The 16,989-nt window shown below is 38.8% G+C and overlaps 1 protein-coding gene across 1 annotated transcript in view; it reads right to left on the bottom strand.

The window, feature by feature from the left end:
- Nucleotides 1–6,314: 6,314 nt before the first annotated feature.
- The window catches only part of DTHD1 (death domain containing 1), a 94,994-nt gene continuing 84,319 nt past the window's right edge, over nt 6,315–16,989 (bottom strand). Inside the window, exon 10 of the mRNA XM_055434995.2 lies at nt 6,315–10,062. Coding sequence (XP_055290970.2) covers nt 9,701–10,062 — 362 coding nt within the window. The 3' untranslated portion in view covers nt 6,315–9,700. The remainder of the gene's footprint in view (nt 10,063–16,989) is intronic.

Below are 16,989 nucleotides of genomic sequence, written 5' to 3'. Positions count from 1 at the left end.
CCTTGCGGTACAAGGGACTCTCAAGAGTCTTCTCCAGCACCACAGTTCAAAAGCATCAATTCTTCGGCGATCAGCTTTCTTCACAGTCCAACTCTCACATCCATACATGACCACGGGAAAAACCATAGCCTTGACTAGACGGACCTTGGTTGGCAAAGTAATGTCTCTGCTTTTTAATATATTATCAAGGTTGGTCATAACTTTCCTTCCAAGGAGTAAGTGTCTTTTAATTTCCTGGCTGCAATCAGCATCTGCAGTGATTTTGGAGCCCAAAAAAATAAAGTCTGACACTGTTTCCACTGTTTTTCCATCTATTTCCCATGAAGTGATGGGACCAGATGCCATGATCTTTGTTTTCTGAATGTTGAGCTTCAAGCCAACCTTTTCACTCTCCTCTTTCACTTTCATCAAGAGGCTTTTGAGTTCCTCTTCACTTTCTGCCATAAGGGTGGTGTCATCTGCATATCTGAGGTTATTGATATTTCTCCCGGCAATCTTGATTCCAGCTTGTGCTTCTTCCAGCCCAGCGTTCCTCATGATGTAGTCTGCATATAAGTTAAATAAGCAAGGTGACAATATACAGCCTTGACGCACTCCTTTTCCTATTTGGAACCAGTCTGTTGTTCCATGTACATTGGTATCTATTATTAATCTTTCTTCAGTGGCGTAGTATTTGGGCTTGCCGTATCTATCAGTGACTTTCTCTTCCCCCTATTTGCTATAGCAGTCTGCTCTTAACACCAATGATTCTAATCTTTGCATTTTTGCTGCCCTTCTTATCACTTCTTTTTTTCTTTTTACCTTGCTTGTGAAGCCCAAGGCTCTATTCCTTTTCTTAAAATCTGATAAAACTGATAACCAAGCATAGTATTTTCTTGTTTATGCTTGATAAATTAATTACCTCCATGAGGATAATAAGGGGTTACAATGAAACATATTTTTCTCACATAGTTTTTACACTATTTGTTACAAATAGGCTATGAATTTCTCTTCCATGCTCCAGGATCCAGGCTAATAGAACTTTCTTATTTGAGATATTGCTGATCTCAAAGAAACATAATGGAAACACTGGATGGCTCATGTAGCTTCTGCTCAAATATGATATATGTTACTGGGCACTCTAAATTATATAACCAACAGTAAAAACAATGGGACAGGAATTCACTGCCTTTCCACAGAGAGAAGTCGCAAATATTTTAGTACAATCAATTACATTTTAGTGGTCATCTTTGTAGTTCGACTATTTTCAGCTGTCATGCCCATTTTTTTTTATGTTCAAGGACTGTTCTATGGCTGTCACGCTGTGTTTTGTGATGCTTTGTGGAAGGGGTAATATTCATCATTTTTTATAATTTAATCTCAGAAATACATTATTTTAAAATTGCAACCAAAACGTTCTTAAAATATTTTTAAATAATCTTAATTCAGAAATCTACTCGGAATATATGTAACCCATTTTTATTCACTGGCAAACCATAGCAACACTTTATTCAAAATATTTCTAAAGCAAGAAGGTAATTATTTAGAAATCAAATAATTTAATCACATTTATTTAAAAGTGAAGTGAGTCAAAAATACATATACTCTGTAGTGCTTTTAATAGTTTATACTTTTAAAATTTATTTCCAGATAATTTCAGAGAAATTACATCATTTCCTATGATCGGTAATAGATTGCACTCTCACATCTATTGCATTGACTGCAGAAACAGAAGATACAATGTAACATAAAGGTCTCTATAATGCAAGAGTTTTTATATATTTTGTTGCTTTATGTCAAATGAGAATTAGAGATTTCAGAGCATTAGCACATAATTTAGCCACAAAATGATGTACTATCATACTCACAACATACTGATAATGAATGAGGTTATGCTCCAAAATGACTTACAGCAAATATTTTTAAAGTATCATGAAAAACAATTATTTGACAATATAAAGAGTTTTCTCTGTAAAGTCTTGAACATTTCCTTAGTTTTATCTGAGATACAGAGGCCCTCTTGTGGTGGCATCTAGGTATTTGCAGTGACTGTTTTTTAAGTTTCAACTTTTCTGGCACAGACACGGCTTTTCAAGTGGATTAAGTCCTGGGTCATTTAAAATTTTTGAGGTCTTCAGCATGTATAAAAATGGCCAAAAATATGTCTACAAATAATGTAATATAGTTCATTTAAACTTTTCAGCACACCTACTAAAATGAAGTATAAAACTGCTTTTTAAAATGAGAGAAAAGATCAAAAATACTAATTCACAGTGTATGACTGGGTGTGAAGTCTATCAACAGAACCAAATTTAAAGGTGTACAATACTCAGCTTTCAGGGGAGTCAGTTTACCTCTGATTTTGGCATGACTGTTTCTGGTAACAAAGATGAGTAAAACTCAATATTTAGTTCCTCTGGGTCAAATGTTCCTCTTTCCCAGTTGTCCCAATTCTCTGCCTCAATCCCTGATGCCACCCTGCCTCATCTTGTGAACAGATGAATTGTCTCAAAAGACTATAAACTAAGATTAAAAAATCTTTTATATCCAGCACAGCACACAGCCTGCTCTGTTTTCTTCTCTTTTCCTCCTATGTTACTCTAACCATGTGCTAACCATGAAAAATGAAAATAATAATTGAGGGAGTACTTTGAGCAGGAATTATGTAGAATGAGCAGTGTCCTTCAGCTTCCCTGTATGTAAACATCACTTGAGATATTCACTGAGAATATAGATTCTTCAGGTCTGTAGCCAACATTTCTGACTTAGGGGACTGAGCTGTGGTCCTGTGAAACTGAATTTTAATACCCATTCCAGATTTGTTTAGGTCCATTTGGCTACAAGAATAATTCTTAGCCTTGGCTGTAGAATCAACTGAGGGACTTTAAAATTCTGATTCCTAGGACTCACTCAAGATTGCTTCAATCAGGATTTCTCAGAATGGGTCCAGGCACCTCCTGCTAATTCTAACATGCAACTGATTTGAGAACTACCGGATCAGAGCACAGAAGCATGGATGTGCTGTAGCCCGAACAGCCTAGGACCACCAGGCACCCACTTAAAGTTCTACAAAGCTGGGTTGATTGTCTCATTGCAATGAGGGAGATTGCACACTGAAGAACAGAGATGTCTCACTGAGGAAAGGCAAAGACATTTTTTTATTTTAGGTCACGGGTATAGGGTGGAGTTGAGTGTTTTGATAGACTCAAAGCAAAACAGCTTGTGTAAAGAGATCAACATCAGGTCTGCACTGCAAAGTGCACCTACAGTCCTGTTTCCTTGGAAACACTAACGTTGAGACAGAGGGGCAATGTTGTATCCAGAAACCCTTTATCAGAGGCTCTGCACTCAGGGTGTCAATTGAGACCATTTTTCTGTGTCAAAGTGACTTACATCCTCCAGGCAAGCAAGGGATATTTCCTTCTTACTAATATGATTTCAAACAGCAAAGTTTCTGATAGTCTGCGATTTTGGATAACAAAGTTTCTCCGTATGTAGGAAAGCGGCAGTGTCACTCAAAGAGGACACTTTACAGCTTCAGTATATTTAGTGAGGAAATATTGAATCCTGGTAACTTTGCAACTGGTTTCATCTGTGTCAGTTATTCCAGCTTGATGAATGACAGAGCAGAGTCTGATCTAAATTTTACTTTATCAGACAGAACATTGGCCCCAACTCTGTTGCTTCCAGAAGGAAGATGGCACAGGAAGAGGGCCCAAGCATGACAGTGTATAGATATGATTCATGCATTAATTCAGCAGAGACTTATTGAGTCCCTACTACATGCTGGGACCAGTGCAGGGTACTGGAAATTCCACGATGAACAAAACTCAGTCTCTTCCCTCAAGAAACTTACAGACTCGTAGAAAAAAACAGATAAATAGACAAATACAACAGGGTATAGGTGCTGTAACTAGACCTAAGTCTAGGCTGCCAAGGACAATTAACGGAGTCTTGGTGGTTCAGGGGACTGGAAAAAGTTTACCCTAGGTTATGGAAGAGAGAGGGCTATGGAGAGGAAGGGGGTAAGGGAGTCAAGGGAAAAATGTTGGAAGCAGAGGAAAAAGGACTTTGAAAACAGAATCATCCAGGCTCTGATCCAGGCTCTAGCACTGACTGGGTATCACTGTAACCCTGAACTGCAGTTTTCTCATCTGTAAAATAAGGATAACAAAACAGAGACACATTCAGTAAGTGCCAGACAGAGTTCTGAGAAATAAAATTACATCAGTGAACAAAAGAAACAAGCTCCCTGACCCTTGAATAACATGCACTAAGGTGGAGGTTTACAAAAATAATAACTATAATTGAAGTATAAATTATTTAGTATATTAGGTAATAAATGCAGAGTGGAGAAAATTGAAAGTGCCAGTGGAAGACATGAGAGAGAATGGTGAGTGGGGTTTTAAGGACGTGAAGTCAGTCAAAACTCTTTGACACAGTCCAAGGGCATACTGATGAGGTTAGGGACAAGAAGCCAGCTTCACTAAGCTACAGGGGAAACCCGAGACCTGCGTCAGCCACTATTTCGGCCTCACTTGACACTTCCCTTTCTTCTGAACTGCTGCTTTTCTAAATTCCGGGAGCCTAGGTACCTTAGATGAAGTCCTCATTCTGTACACAGCAATGATGCCCAAGACCTCATTGCTAAACGGCCTTGTTTTGCAGCCACTATTTTCAAGGGCTCTCTATGTGTCTGACGGAGAAGGCAATGGCAAGTCACTCCAGTACTCTTGCCTAGAAAATCCCATGGACAGAGGAGCCTGGTGGGCTGCAGTCCATGGGGTCGCTACAAGTCAGACATGACTGAGGGACTTCACTTTCACTTTTCACTTTCACACATTGGAGAAGGAAATGGCAACCCACTCCAGTGTTCTTGCCTGGAGAATCCCAGGGGAGGGGGAGCCTGGTGGGCTTCTGTCTATGGGGTCACACAGAGTCGGACATGACTGAAGTGACTTAGCAGCAGCAGCAGCAGTTTTGTGTCTGAATAGCTAGTTATGGTAATATGGCTCTAACTATTGGTGATGTATGGATGTGAGAGTTGGACTGTGAAGAAAGCTGATTGTCGAAGAATTGATGCTTTTGAACTGTGGTGCTGGAGAAGACTCTTGAGAGTCCCTTGGACTGCAAGGAGATCCAACCAGTCCATTCTAAAGGAGATCAGTCCTGGGTGTTCATTGGAAGGACTGATGCTGAAGCTGAAACTGCAATACTTTGGCCACCTCATGCAATGAGTTGACTCTCTGGAAAAGACTCTGATGCTGGGAAAGGTTGGGGGCGGGAGGAGAAGGGGACGACGGAGAATGAGATGGCTGGATGGCATCACAGACTCTGTGGACATGAGTTTGAGTGAACTCTGGGAGTTGGTGATGGACAGGGAGGCCTGGTGTGCTGTGATTCATGGGGTCGCAGAGAGTCGGACACGACTGAGCTACTGAACTGAACTGAACTGATTGGTGATTACTGCTGTCTACTGCAAATAGCCCAGTATTTGGGCATCACCAGTTTGTGTTAGGTCAATATGCAATATTATCCTAATCTGTCGGTCTCTTAAGTCTAAGATAATATTTGACTAACTGAGCTGGGACACATATCAATAATCATAACCCATCCCACCTCCTGGTCCTTTTCCCATTCCCATCCTCAAAACTGGTATCTGTACCACTGATATGAATTAGAAATATTGTTTTTCAAAATGAGAAGTAGGAATAGAGAAAGTTTAGGAAAAAATAGATATATCCATTTCCCTTCTTTATTCTCAGGTTAGTAGCAACATGATGTGGTAGGAGCCAAGCCAACAACCTACCTTTGGATCCTATGTCACTCAATTGTGACATTAATTAAGGCACTCAATCTTTATAATCTCACTTCCTCTCTTGTAGAACTGGGCTGTGTACCTTCCTTTTAGGGCACTGGAAGAACTAAAGAAGTAAATACTTGCAAAAGACTAAGCCAAAAGAGCCTGGTTCATTACAGGCAATGAATAATATATTGATCTCATTCCTTGTTTCTTTTTTTTTTAACCCATAAAGCATAACCCAGGGGACTGTCTCTTACTCTATTTCTTTGCTCCTGGCATTAAACAGATTGCCTGACCCAGGGTTTGTATTCAGTACATATATACTGAATAAATGGATTTTACATTTTTTCATTAAAAATGAGCAATATTTGCTAAGGTCTCTGACATTCTGGAATCTGCCCATGCCTGCTATATTACTTCCCTTCATATACTTTTTTTTAAAACTGGCAATGACAATAGGATATGATTTATTCATTCGTAGAAGAAATATTGTAAAAAATTTAAGCTGACATCTTTTTTTCCAATAGAGCAATTGAAGAATTCCAAAGGCTTACCTAGGATGTAGAATTTCATGTTATTTACCTCAAAGTGATTAATTTATATAAATTAATGTGAATTTATAGAAAAGTGATCAATTAGTCAATTAATGAATTTATTAATTAATCAAAGCAATTAATGTATATAAATATACTTAAATATGCTGTTTTCCTATGAATCTTCATAACCTGACAATTAGAATATAAATGGCAACTTAGCAATGTGTATCAAGAGCCTTAAAAGTTTTCCTAGTAAGTAATACCATTTCCAAAAATGTATCCTAATGAAATAATTTATATACACATGTAGAAAATGATCATCCATCATTTTTTGAAAAGAAGGAAATCATCTGAATATCCAACAAGAGAAGAAAGGATAAATGAATTAGGGTAACCAATTATAGTCCACTTAAGTACATGCTTAGAAGAAATTAATATATATGTTCACCAATAGATATCTATAGAAAGTTAATAAAAACCCTGTTCATGAGAGGTGCAAACTGGAATCTACTGAAATGCCTCGTTACAGTGAAATGGATATATAATGTATAGTATCTGCATATAATGGAATAGTATTTATTAATGAGGAGCAAGCTATTGCCACACAAACAACATGAATGAATTTCAACAAAGTAAATTTGAATTCAAAAGCCAGACATAAAAGAATATACACTGTATTATTCCACTTTTTAAATTTTTTAAAAATGGATAATACTAAAATTAAGTTATGCTGTGACTGTGAAGTGAGATAGTTATTAAAACATTTAAAGATATTGGGAAATGCTCCTAATTTAATAAAAGATAATAACATTTAAAACTATATATAATAGATGATCCCCATTCTGCAAAAAGAAAAAAAGTTGCTGTGAGAAATATCAGTCAGGATCTCAATAGGAAACATATGACATACTCAAATTAGGATAATTAGAGGAGGCTTTGTCTTAAAAGCCTGGGCAGGGTGTGGGGGACCACAAAGGACAGTGATGCAATAGAGTCTTTACTACCCCAGACCTGATGAGACATGAGCAGGAGAGGCTCCCAGTGCCAGGACAGCTTTTCATGGAGGAGTGGGTCAGTGGCCCTTGGGTGAAGATGCAGCCCGGCTGCAGTGAATTCAAGGGAGGAAGAAAGGAAACATTTAACTCATTCTCCTCCATCCTCCCAGCCTCCCACTGGGGCTCCCTGTTAACCTTGAAGCCAAAATGTCATGGTGGTGTTCCTTAGAGGGCAGCCACCAGATGGAGCACAGGGTGCTAGGGTAGGGTGTGGGTGTGGCGCACACGGGACTGGTGATTCCTCTGATTGCCTAAGGGAGAGGAGGGTTACAGGGAAGTCCCATTCTGTGCTCTGTGTACCTCTGTATCATTACACTGTTGCAAGAATATACAAGTTTTTTAATTCTAGGGAAAAATATGCGTCAGAGTGTGTGAAGGGATGTGTGCCTGTGAGGTTATGAATGTAAAGGAATTTATGTGTGTGTGTGAGAGACAGTGCAGGTGGGTATGTGTGAGTGTGGATGTGAAGGTATACAGGTAATGTGAGATGGTGCATTTGTGGATATATCTGTGGGGTATGAATGAGCGTGTGTGTGTATGAGTTGTGGGAGGGAGGTGTGGATGCATTAGTGAAAGCACGTGTGTGAGAGTGCACAAGTGGATCTGAGGTGGTATGTGTGTAAGGTTGCCTGCGGTGGGGAGTTGTATGTGAAAAAGTGTGTTAGTGTGGGAGGCTGTGTGTGAGAGTGTGTGAACGCGTGTGAGAATGTACAGGCGGAGGAGAGCTTCTGCTCCTGTAAGGGGCAGACATGTTTGTGACAGGTGTGTGGGAGGGCACATGTGCATTTATATGAGTGAGTATCCTCTTGGGGGTGTGAGGACATAGGGTGTGTGACACGTGTATGAGTGAGAAGGAGGCGGGTGAGTAAGACCCGCGGGTGAGTGAGGAGGGTGTGTGAAGAGATTTGTGTGTGTTAGCGTGTGTGTGTGCATATGCATGCACATAGGTGTATTTATATATTGATACATCTGTACACATAAAAGTAAAAACGTTTCCATCAAGGAAAAAAGAAAACTGGAAGAAAACACTTTCATAATAGTAATCTCTAGTGGTGGAATAAGAGGCAACTCTAATTTTATTGACTCTCTGTTACTTTGAAGTCAGGAAAAACAATGAACACTTCAGTCTGTTTCCTTCATTCCCAGAGCACATGGAAAATATTGCATTTTTCTGGAAACAGGTAAAAATAATAAAAAAAATCTTGACTGTTATAAGGTTTCTTGGTAGGAATGTGTTTGAAAATTGGACTTCTCTCTTTCTTAACATATAACCATACAGATATCTTAAGTCTCTGGTTAGTTTATAGAATGAGATCCTGTCTTTAAAAATGAGAACCATATAAATCTTTAATTTTTCATATAATTTCATTAATTTTCAGTTGTTCCCATAATCGAAACTAATAGTTATTGGTATTTGCAATCCGAGGCCCTATGGTCTTCCATTAGTGAACTGGCATTATGAATCTAATGAACCATCATGTCACACTGTTTTGGGAGCTAAAGTGCTTTAGGGTTACCAAAGCCTCAAAGTATAAATACAAATGTTAACATGGATTATCAATGATGGAGCGGCTTAGGTAATTATTACTATTTTTTCTTTTAGTTTTTTCCTTTTTAAGGCTTTTTAAAAAATGATCCTATAGGGCTTATGTAATAAGGTTTCTGTCAAACTGGTTTAGTAGCAGGTTGTTTTCCTAAATCTGTACAAAAGACACCACTATTCCATCATCTCGCTGCTGCCTCACTTCACTAACAATAAAACATGAGGCTTTCCAGATTCTAGGCTGTATCTTACTAAAAAACTGTGGCAGTCAATGGCTGAAGTGTTAGTCTATTTTTAATTTATTTCAACCTTGGCTGTTTTTTGAAAGTGATTTTCTATCATCAACATCAGGCCTCTGCGGCCTAATTTATTTTGCATTGTTACTTGTGGGCTCCACAGTATACCTAGAATGTGAATTAGCTACTTGGAGTTCTGAGTGACTAGTTTACTTTTATGTAGATAATAATAAAAAGGAATTCTGTATATCATATATATATACATATATATATGTATTGTCTTTCCTTTACACTTAACATGCTACCTCAGCGATCAAAATATACACAGGGCAAACTCTATTAAAAATGCTATTAAGTTTGGCTTAAGACAATCTTGCAGAACATACATTACTGAACCCTGAGCAAGGACTCAAACCTGCAGATGCTTTTTATGGTCTGATTAGTGCTTCTGTGCTTGTCTCAATATTGCATCTATCAAACAGTTCACTTTAAACAACATTACTGGAAAACTGCTAGTAAAATGTTAACAGAAACCATCTTCAAACCAACTACGACCCTTTTTCTAGGGCTAAAGCAAGAGCAGTGGGGCTTAATTTGGCCACCTCAGACCACTGCTGTGGTTCAGTGAACACTTTATTTTCCCACTTGAATTTGAGCTCTTCTGCAAGATCATTCCTGCCGATCTTGCGGAGATGGCGAGCCAGGAGGCGAAGTTTGTCGGTAGAATTTGGGAGTGATCTTTTCCAAAAACAAAGAAGTTCATGGGTCTGTTCTGTGAGATCATCAGGGTTCTTCAGTTTGATGAGCTGAATGGTGCTGCGGCGAAGAGGGAGTGAGGAGGAGAGACACAGGACATTCTCCTCGGAGAGCTCATCTGCCAGCCAGTAGAGCAAGTTTTCCCACAGGGCTTCTGCCAGGCAAACGGGGGACACTCAGAGTTAGAACCCTTTCCTGGGGGATGTGCTCATCCAACCCTCCACCTCTTCACAGGAAACCTACTCAGTCTCTGGTTTGGCCTCTCAGCAGCAGAAAGATGTCAGCCCACCCAGACAGACAGCTGAGAGCCTTTGGGATCTTCTTCTGAGGGAACCAACTATTTCAGAGGGTTAGGAATGCTTTTCCAATGTTAACTTCCCTGAGATCAAGGAGGGCTTGATAACATGGTGCTCATGTCCCTACCCTGGATAGTCTAAATAAGACTAGGATATGGGCAAAACAGCATTTTTAACAAGCACCCACATGATCCTGACGCTCAGGTCCCCAACCATATTTGAATGGGGTCGCTATGAGTCAGATATGACTGAACGAGTTCACTTTCACTTTTCACTTTCACACATTGGAGAAGGAAATGGCAACCCACTCCAGTGTTCTTGCCTGGAGAATCCCAGGGAAGGGGGAGCCTGGTGGGCTTCTGTCTATGGGGTCACACAGAGTCGGACACGACTGAAGTTGACTTAGCAGCAGCAATACATAAATTATAGCAGCAGTTAGGCAATCTTCACACCCCAGTCCCCCAACTACAGACATACATATATACATATACATACACACACACACACAGACAAAGACACAAACTCATCAAGATCCACTCTCCAAAGATGAGTTCTAGAGAAGGTCCATTGCATGTCCTTCCCTTGGCTTCTGGACTATTTAGAACCATAAACATCTCTGAATATATCCTATATGTTCAGCTTACCCTTTTCCTTACCTGTGACTCCTGCTACCACTTAAATGTATGATTCTAATTTTCTATTGTTGTTGTTACTTATTTTATTGTGTAGCCCTCACTCTCAGAAAACCCCTCAGACCCCACCATCTCTCTCCTTCCTCATGTCAGTTCTAACCTGCATCACAGCCACTTTCTCTCACTCATGCAAAAGTCTGCACCAGTTTCCCTGATTTGGTATCAGAAAAGAGCTGTCTGCCACCTTTCACTTTTTTCTATCTACCTCCTCACATAGATTGCACCTGCTTTTACACTATAAATCATACCACTTTTCTGTGAAAGCTACTCAGGAAATGGAGCCAACACACCCATCCTGTCCACTGTCACTTTCATACCAACATTCCGCTTGCTGCAATATATTCACTTTAATGCCCATGCTATGTGGGTAGGCCTTCTTCTCCCTGACTGTATCATCTGTCTCTTGCCATTGGCAGGCCCCGTCACCAGCAATCCTGTTGATAACTATTTGTACCTCTGACCTCCTCATTCCTAAATCTTGTCAACATCACTGACCTGTGTGATGATTCCGTACTAGAAACTGACTTTCATGGCCAGTCCTTACATTTCATCACCAGCCAGAATTATTCTGTCTCCTTGGCTTCACCTGCTCAGTATTATTGCTCATCACTGCCCCCTAGACCTCCACAGCTTTTATTCCTTTGCTCCTGCTTAATATGCTTCTTGCCCCATTCCTAATACAGCAAGTCCTTTGATGCCCACACCATTCCATCATGTCTGCCTCTGAACACATTCTACCCGTAACAATCAGCTCTATATGTCAATAAGGGGCTTGCATCCTCCTTAAAATCTGCTGTCCTCTTTAGCTTTCAGTGTTCTCAATTTGTCAGCCATCAATTCTGTCTTACTTACATGGCAATCAACTACTGGGATATCCCAGGTTATAAAAGAAACAGAATGTGATCCTCAAGTTCTATGTTTTGCACACACTTTAAGTCTTTAGCAGCTTACAAAGTCATTAAAAAGTCTGTTTCCTGAGTTCAATTTAAAATTTTCCACAGCAGTGTCAATCAAGTCTCAATCTCACTCTTACTATGTTTCAATTAGCCAGTGGCTCTTCTTCCTAACTTTCCCCAAAGCCATTTGACCTGAGTTCTCAAAATCTCACTTTCATTTCAAAATCACTTTCTTATAGAATCTCTCTCCACCATGCTTGATGGGTGCCATCCCCACAGTGTTTTTTATCAAATAATTTCCCTTCACACCATTTCCTTAACCACTCTTCCATCAGGTTCTTTCCAGGCTTCCCGCAAGTAATTTTCCTTGTTTCTCCTACTGTTTCTAGGTCCCAGGCTCCCTCTCTCCTTCCTTTTCCATAAAACCTTTTCATGCCTAACATAAATTTGATGCCTTAAATCCATCAATATAAACTCTTTCCTAGGCCCTTGCTTTGGGGTTATATAGTCTCTTTAAAAAATGTATTTTATTTAAGTATAGTTGATTTACAATTATGTGTTAATTTCTATTGTGCAGCAAAGTGACTCAGATATATATACATTATTTTTCATATTCTTTTCCATACAGTTTATCACAGGATATTGATATCCTCTTTTATTTTACTTTTTTTTTGTAATTAATTTTTTTTTATTGGAGGCAAATTATTTTACAATATTATATTGGTTGGTTTTGCCATACATTGACATGAATCCGCCCCGGGTTTTCATAAGTTCCCCCTCCTGAACCCCCCCCACCTCCCTCCTCCCTTTATCCTCCCTCTGAGTCATCCCCGCATGCCAGCCCCAAGCATCCTATAACATGCATTGACCCTGAACTAGTGATTCATTTCACATATGACAACATACGTGTTTCAATGCCATTCTCCCAGATCATCCCACCCTCACCCTCTCCCACAGAGTCCCAAAGACTGATCTATACATCTGTGTCTCTTTTGCTGTCTTGTATACAGGGTTATCATTTGCATCTTTCTAAATTCCTTATATATGCGTTAGTATGCTGTATTGGTGTTTTTCTTTCTGGCTTACTTCACTCTGTATGATAGGCTCCAGTTTCATCCACCTCATTAGAACTGATTCAAATGCATTCTTTTTAATGGCTGAATAATACTCCATTGTGTATATGTACCAAAGCTTTCTTATCCATTCATCTGCAGATGGACATCTAGGTTGCTTCCATGTCCTGGCTATTATAAACAGTGCTGCAATGAACATTGGAGTACATGTGTCTCTTTCAATTCTGGTTTCCTCGGTGTGTATGCCCAGGAGTGCGATTGCTGGATCATATGGCAGTTCTATTTCCAGTTTTTTGAGGAATCTCCACACTGTTCTCCATAGTGGCTGTACTAGTTTGCATTCCCACCAACAGTGTAAGAGGGTTCCTTTCTCTCCACATCCTCTCCAGCATTTATTGCATGTAGACTTTTGAATAGCAGCCATTCTGACAGGTGTGAAATGGTATCTCATTGTGGTTTTGATTTGCATCTCTCTGATTATGAGGGATGTTGAGCATTTTTTCATGTGTTTGTTAGCCAACTGTATGTCTTCTTTGGAGAAATGTCTGTTTAGTTCTTTGGCCCATTTTTTGATTGGGTCACTTATTTTTCTGGAATTGAGCTGCAGGAGCTGCTTGTATATTTTGGAGATTAATCCTTTATCAGTTGCTTCATTTGCTATTATTTTCTCCTATTCTGAAGGCTGTCTTTTTACCTTGCTTAGAGTTTCCTTTGCTGTGCAGAAGCTTTTGATTTTAATTAGGTCCCATTTGTTTACTTTTGCTTTTATTTCCAATATTCTGGGAGGTGGGTCATGGAGGATCCTGCTGTGATTTATGTCGGAGACTGTTTTGCCTACGTTCTCCTCTAGGATTTTTATAGTTTCTGGTCTTACATTTAGCTCTCTAATCCATTTTGAGTTTATTTTTGTGTATGGTGTTAGGAAGTGTTCTAGTTTCATTCTTTTACAAGTGGCTGACCAGTTTTCCCAGCACCACTTGTTAAAGAGACTGTCTTTTCTCCATTTTATATTCTTGCCTCCTTTGTCAAAGATGAGGTGTCCATAGGTGCGTGGATTTATCACTGGGCTTTCTATTTTGTTCCATTGATCTATATTTCTGTCTTTATGCCAGTACCATACTGTCTTGATGACTGTGGCTTTGTAGTAGAGCCTGAAGTCCGGCAGATTAATTCCCCCAGTTCCATTTTTCGTTCTCAAGATTGCTTTGGCTATTCGAGGTTTTTTGTATTTCCATACAAATTGTGAGATTATTTGTTCTAGTTCTGTGAAAAATATCCTTGGTAGCTTGATAGGGATTGCATTGAATGTATAAATTACTTTGGGTAGTATACTCATTTTTACAATATTTATTCTTCCAATCCATGAGCATGGTATATTTCTCCATCTATTAGTGTCCTCTTTGATTGCTTTCAGTAGTGTTTTATAGTTTTCTATGCACAAGTCTTTTGTTTCCTTAGGTAGATATATTCCTAAGTATTTAATTCTTTTCGTTGCAACAGTGAATGGAATAGTTTCCTTAATTTCTCTTTCTATTTTCTCATTATTAGTGAATAGGAATGCAAGGGATTTCTGTGTGTTGATTTTATATCCTGCAAGGTTACTGTAATCATTGATTAGCTCTAGTAGTTTTCTGATAGAGTCTGTAGGGTTTTCTGTGTAGAGGATCATGTCATCAGCGAAGAGTGAAAGTTTTACTTCTTCTTTTCCAATTTGTATTCCTTTTATGTCTTTTTCTGCTCTGATTGCTGTGGCCAAAACTTCCAAAACTATGTTGAATAGTAGTGGTGAGAGTGGACACCCTTGTCTTGTTCTTGACTTTAGGGGAAATGCTTTCAGTTTTTCACCATTGAGGGTAATGTTTGCTGTGGGTTTGTCATATATAGCTTTTATTATGTTGAGGTATGTCCCTTCTATTCCCACTTTCTGTAGGGTTTTTATCATAAATGGATGTTGAATTTTGTCAAAGGCTTTCTCTGCATCTATTGAGATAATCATATGATTTTTATTTTTCAGTTTGTTAATGTGGTGTATTACGTTGATTGATTTGTGGATATTGAAGAATCCTTGCATTCCTGGGATAAAGCCCACTTGGTCATGATGTATAATCTTCTTAATATGTTGTTGGATTCTGATTGCTAGAATTTTGTTAAGGATTTTTGCATCTATGTTCATCAGTGATATTGGCCTGTAGTTTTCTTTTTTTGTGGGGTCTTTACCAGGTTTTGGGATTAGGGTGATGGTGGCCTCATAGAATGAGTTTGGAAGTTTCCCTTCCTCAGCAATTTTCTGGAAGAGTTTAAGTAGAATAGGTGTTAGCTCTTCTCTAAATTTTTGGTAGAATTCGGCTGTGAAGCCGTCTGGACCTGGGCTTTTGTTTGCTGGAAGATTCCTGATTACAGCCTCTAGTTCCGTGCTTGTGATGGGTTTGTTCAGATTTTCTATTTCTTCCTGGTTCAGTTTTGGAAAGTTGTACTTTTCTAGGAATTTGTCCATTTCTTCCAGGTTATTCATTTTATTGCCATATAATTGCTGATAGTATTCTCTAATAATCCTTTGTATTTCTGTGTTGTCAGTTGTGATCTCTCCATTTTCATTTCTAATTTTATTGATTTGGTTCTTCTCCCTTTGTTTCTTGATAAGTCTGGCTAGCGGTTTGTCAATTTTATTTACCTTCTCAAAGAACCAGCTTTTGGCTTTGTTGATTTTTGCTATGGTCTCTTGTTTCTTTTGCATTTATCTCTGCCCTAATTTTTACGATTTCTTTCCTTCTACTGACACTGGGCTTCTTCATTTCTTCCTTTTCTAGTTGTTTTAGATGTAGAGTTAGGTTATTTAGTTGACTTTTTTCTTGTTTCTTGATGTGTGCCTGTATTGCTATGAACTTCCCCCTTAGCACTGCTTTTACAGTGTCCCAGAGGTTTTGGGTTGTTGTGTTTTCATTTTCATTCATTTCTATGCATAGTTTGATTTCTCTTTTGATTTCTTCTGTGATTTGTTCATTATTCAGCAGCGTGTTGTTCAGCCTCCATATGTTGGCATTTTTAATAGTTTTTCTCTTGTAATTGAGATCTAATCTTACTGCATTGTGGTCAGAAAAGATGCATGGAATGATTTCAACTTTTTTGAATTTACCAAGGCTAGATTTATGGCCCAGGATGTGATCTATCCTGGAAAACGTTCCGTGTGCGCTTGAGAAAAAGGTGAAATTCATTGTTTTGGTGTGAAATGTCCTATAGATATCAATTAGGTCTAACTGGTCTATTGTATCATTTAAAGTTTGTGTTTCCTTGTTAATTTTCTGTTTAGTTGATCTATCCATAGATGTAAGTGGGGTATTAAAATCTCCCACTATTATTGCATTATTGTTAATTTCCCCTTTCATACTTGTTAGTAATTGTCTTACATATTGCAGTGCTCCTATGTTGGGTGCATAAATATTTATAATTGTTATATCTTCATCTTGGATTGATCCTTTGATCATTATGTAGTTTCCTTCCTTGTCTCTTTTCACAGCCTTTGTTTTAAAGTCTATTTTATCTGATATGAGTATTGCTACTCCTGCTTTCTTTTGGTCTCTATTTGCATGGAATATCTTTTTCCAGCCCCTCACTTTCAGTCTGTGTGTGTCCCTCGTTTTGAGGTGGGTCTCTTGCAGACAACATATATGGGGGTCTTGTTTTTGTATCCATTCAGCCAGCCTTTGTCTTTTGGTTGGGGCATTCAACCCATTTACGTTTAAGGTAATTATTGATAAGTACGATCCCGTAGCCATTTTCTTTATTGCTTTGGGTTCGAGTTTATACACCCTTTCTGTGTTTCCTGTCTAGAAAAGATCCTTTAGCATTTGTTGGCGAGCTGGTTTGGAAATGCTGAATTCTCTCAGCTTTTGCTTGTCTGTAAAGCTTTTGATTTCTCCTTCATATTTGAATGAGATCCTTGCTGGGTACAGTATTCTGGGCTGTAGGTTGTTTTCTTTCATCACTTTAAGTATGTCTTGCCATTCCCTCCTGGCCTGAAGAGTTTCTGTTGAAAGATCGGTTGTTATCCTTATGGGAATCCCCTTGTATGTTATTTGCTGTTTTTCCCTTGCTGCTTTTAATATTTGTTCTTTGTGTTTGATCTT

The sequence above is a fragment of the Moschus berezovskii genome, chromosome 5 (assembly GCF_049115385.1).
Source record: "Moschus berezovskii isolate FMDL1 chromosome 5, NW_MosBer_1.0, whole genome shotgun sequence".
In the NCBI taxonomy this organism is placed as follows: domain Eukaryota; kingdom Metazoa; phylum Chordata; class Mammalia; order Artiodactyla; family Moschidae; genus Moschus; species Moschus berezovskii.
The sequence above is the reverse complement of the archived record's forward strand: the minus strand, read 5'-3'. Positions and strand labels throughout refer to the sequence as shown.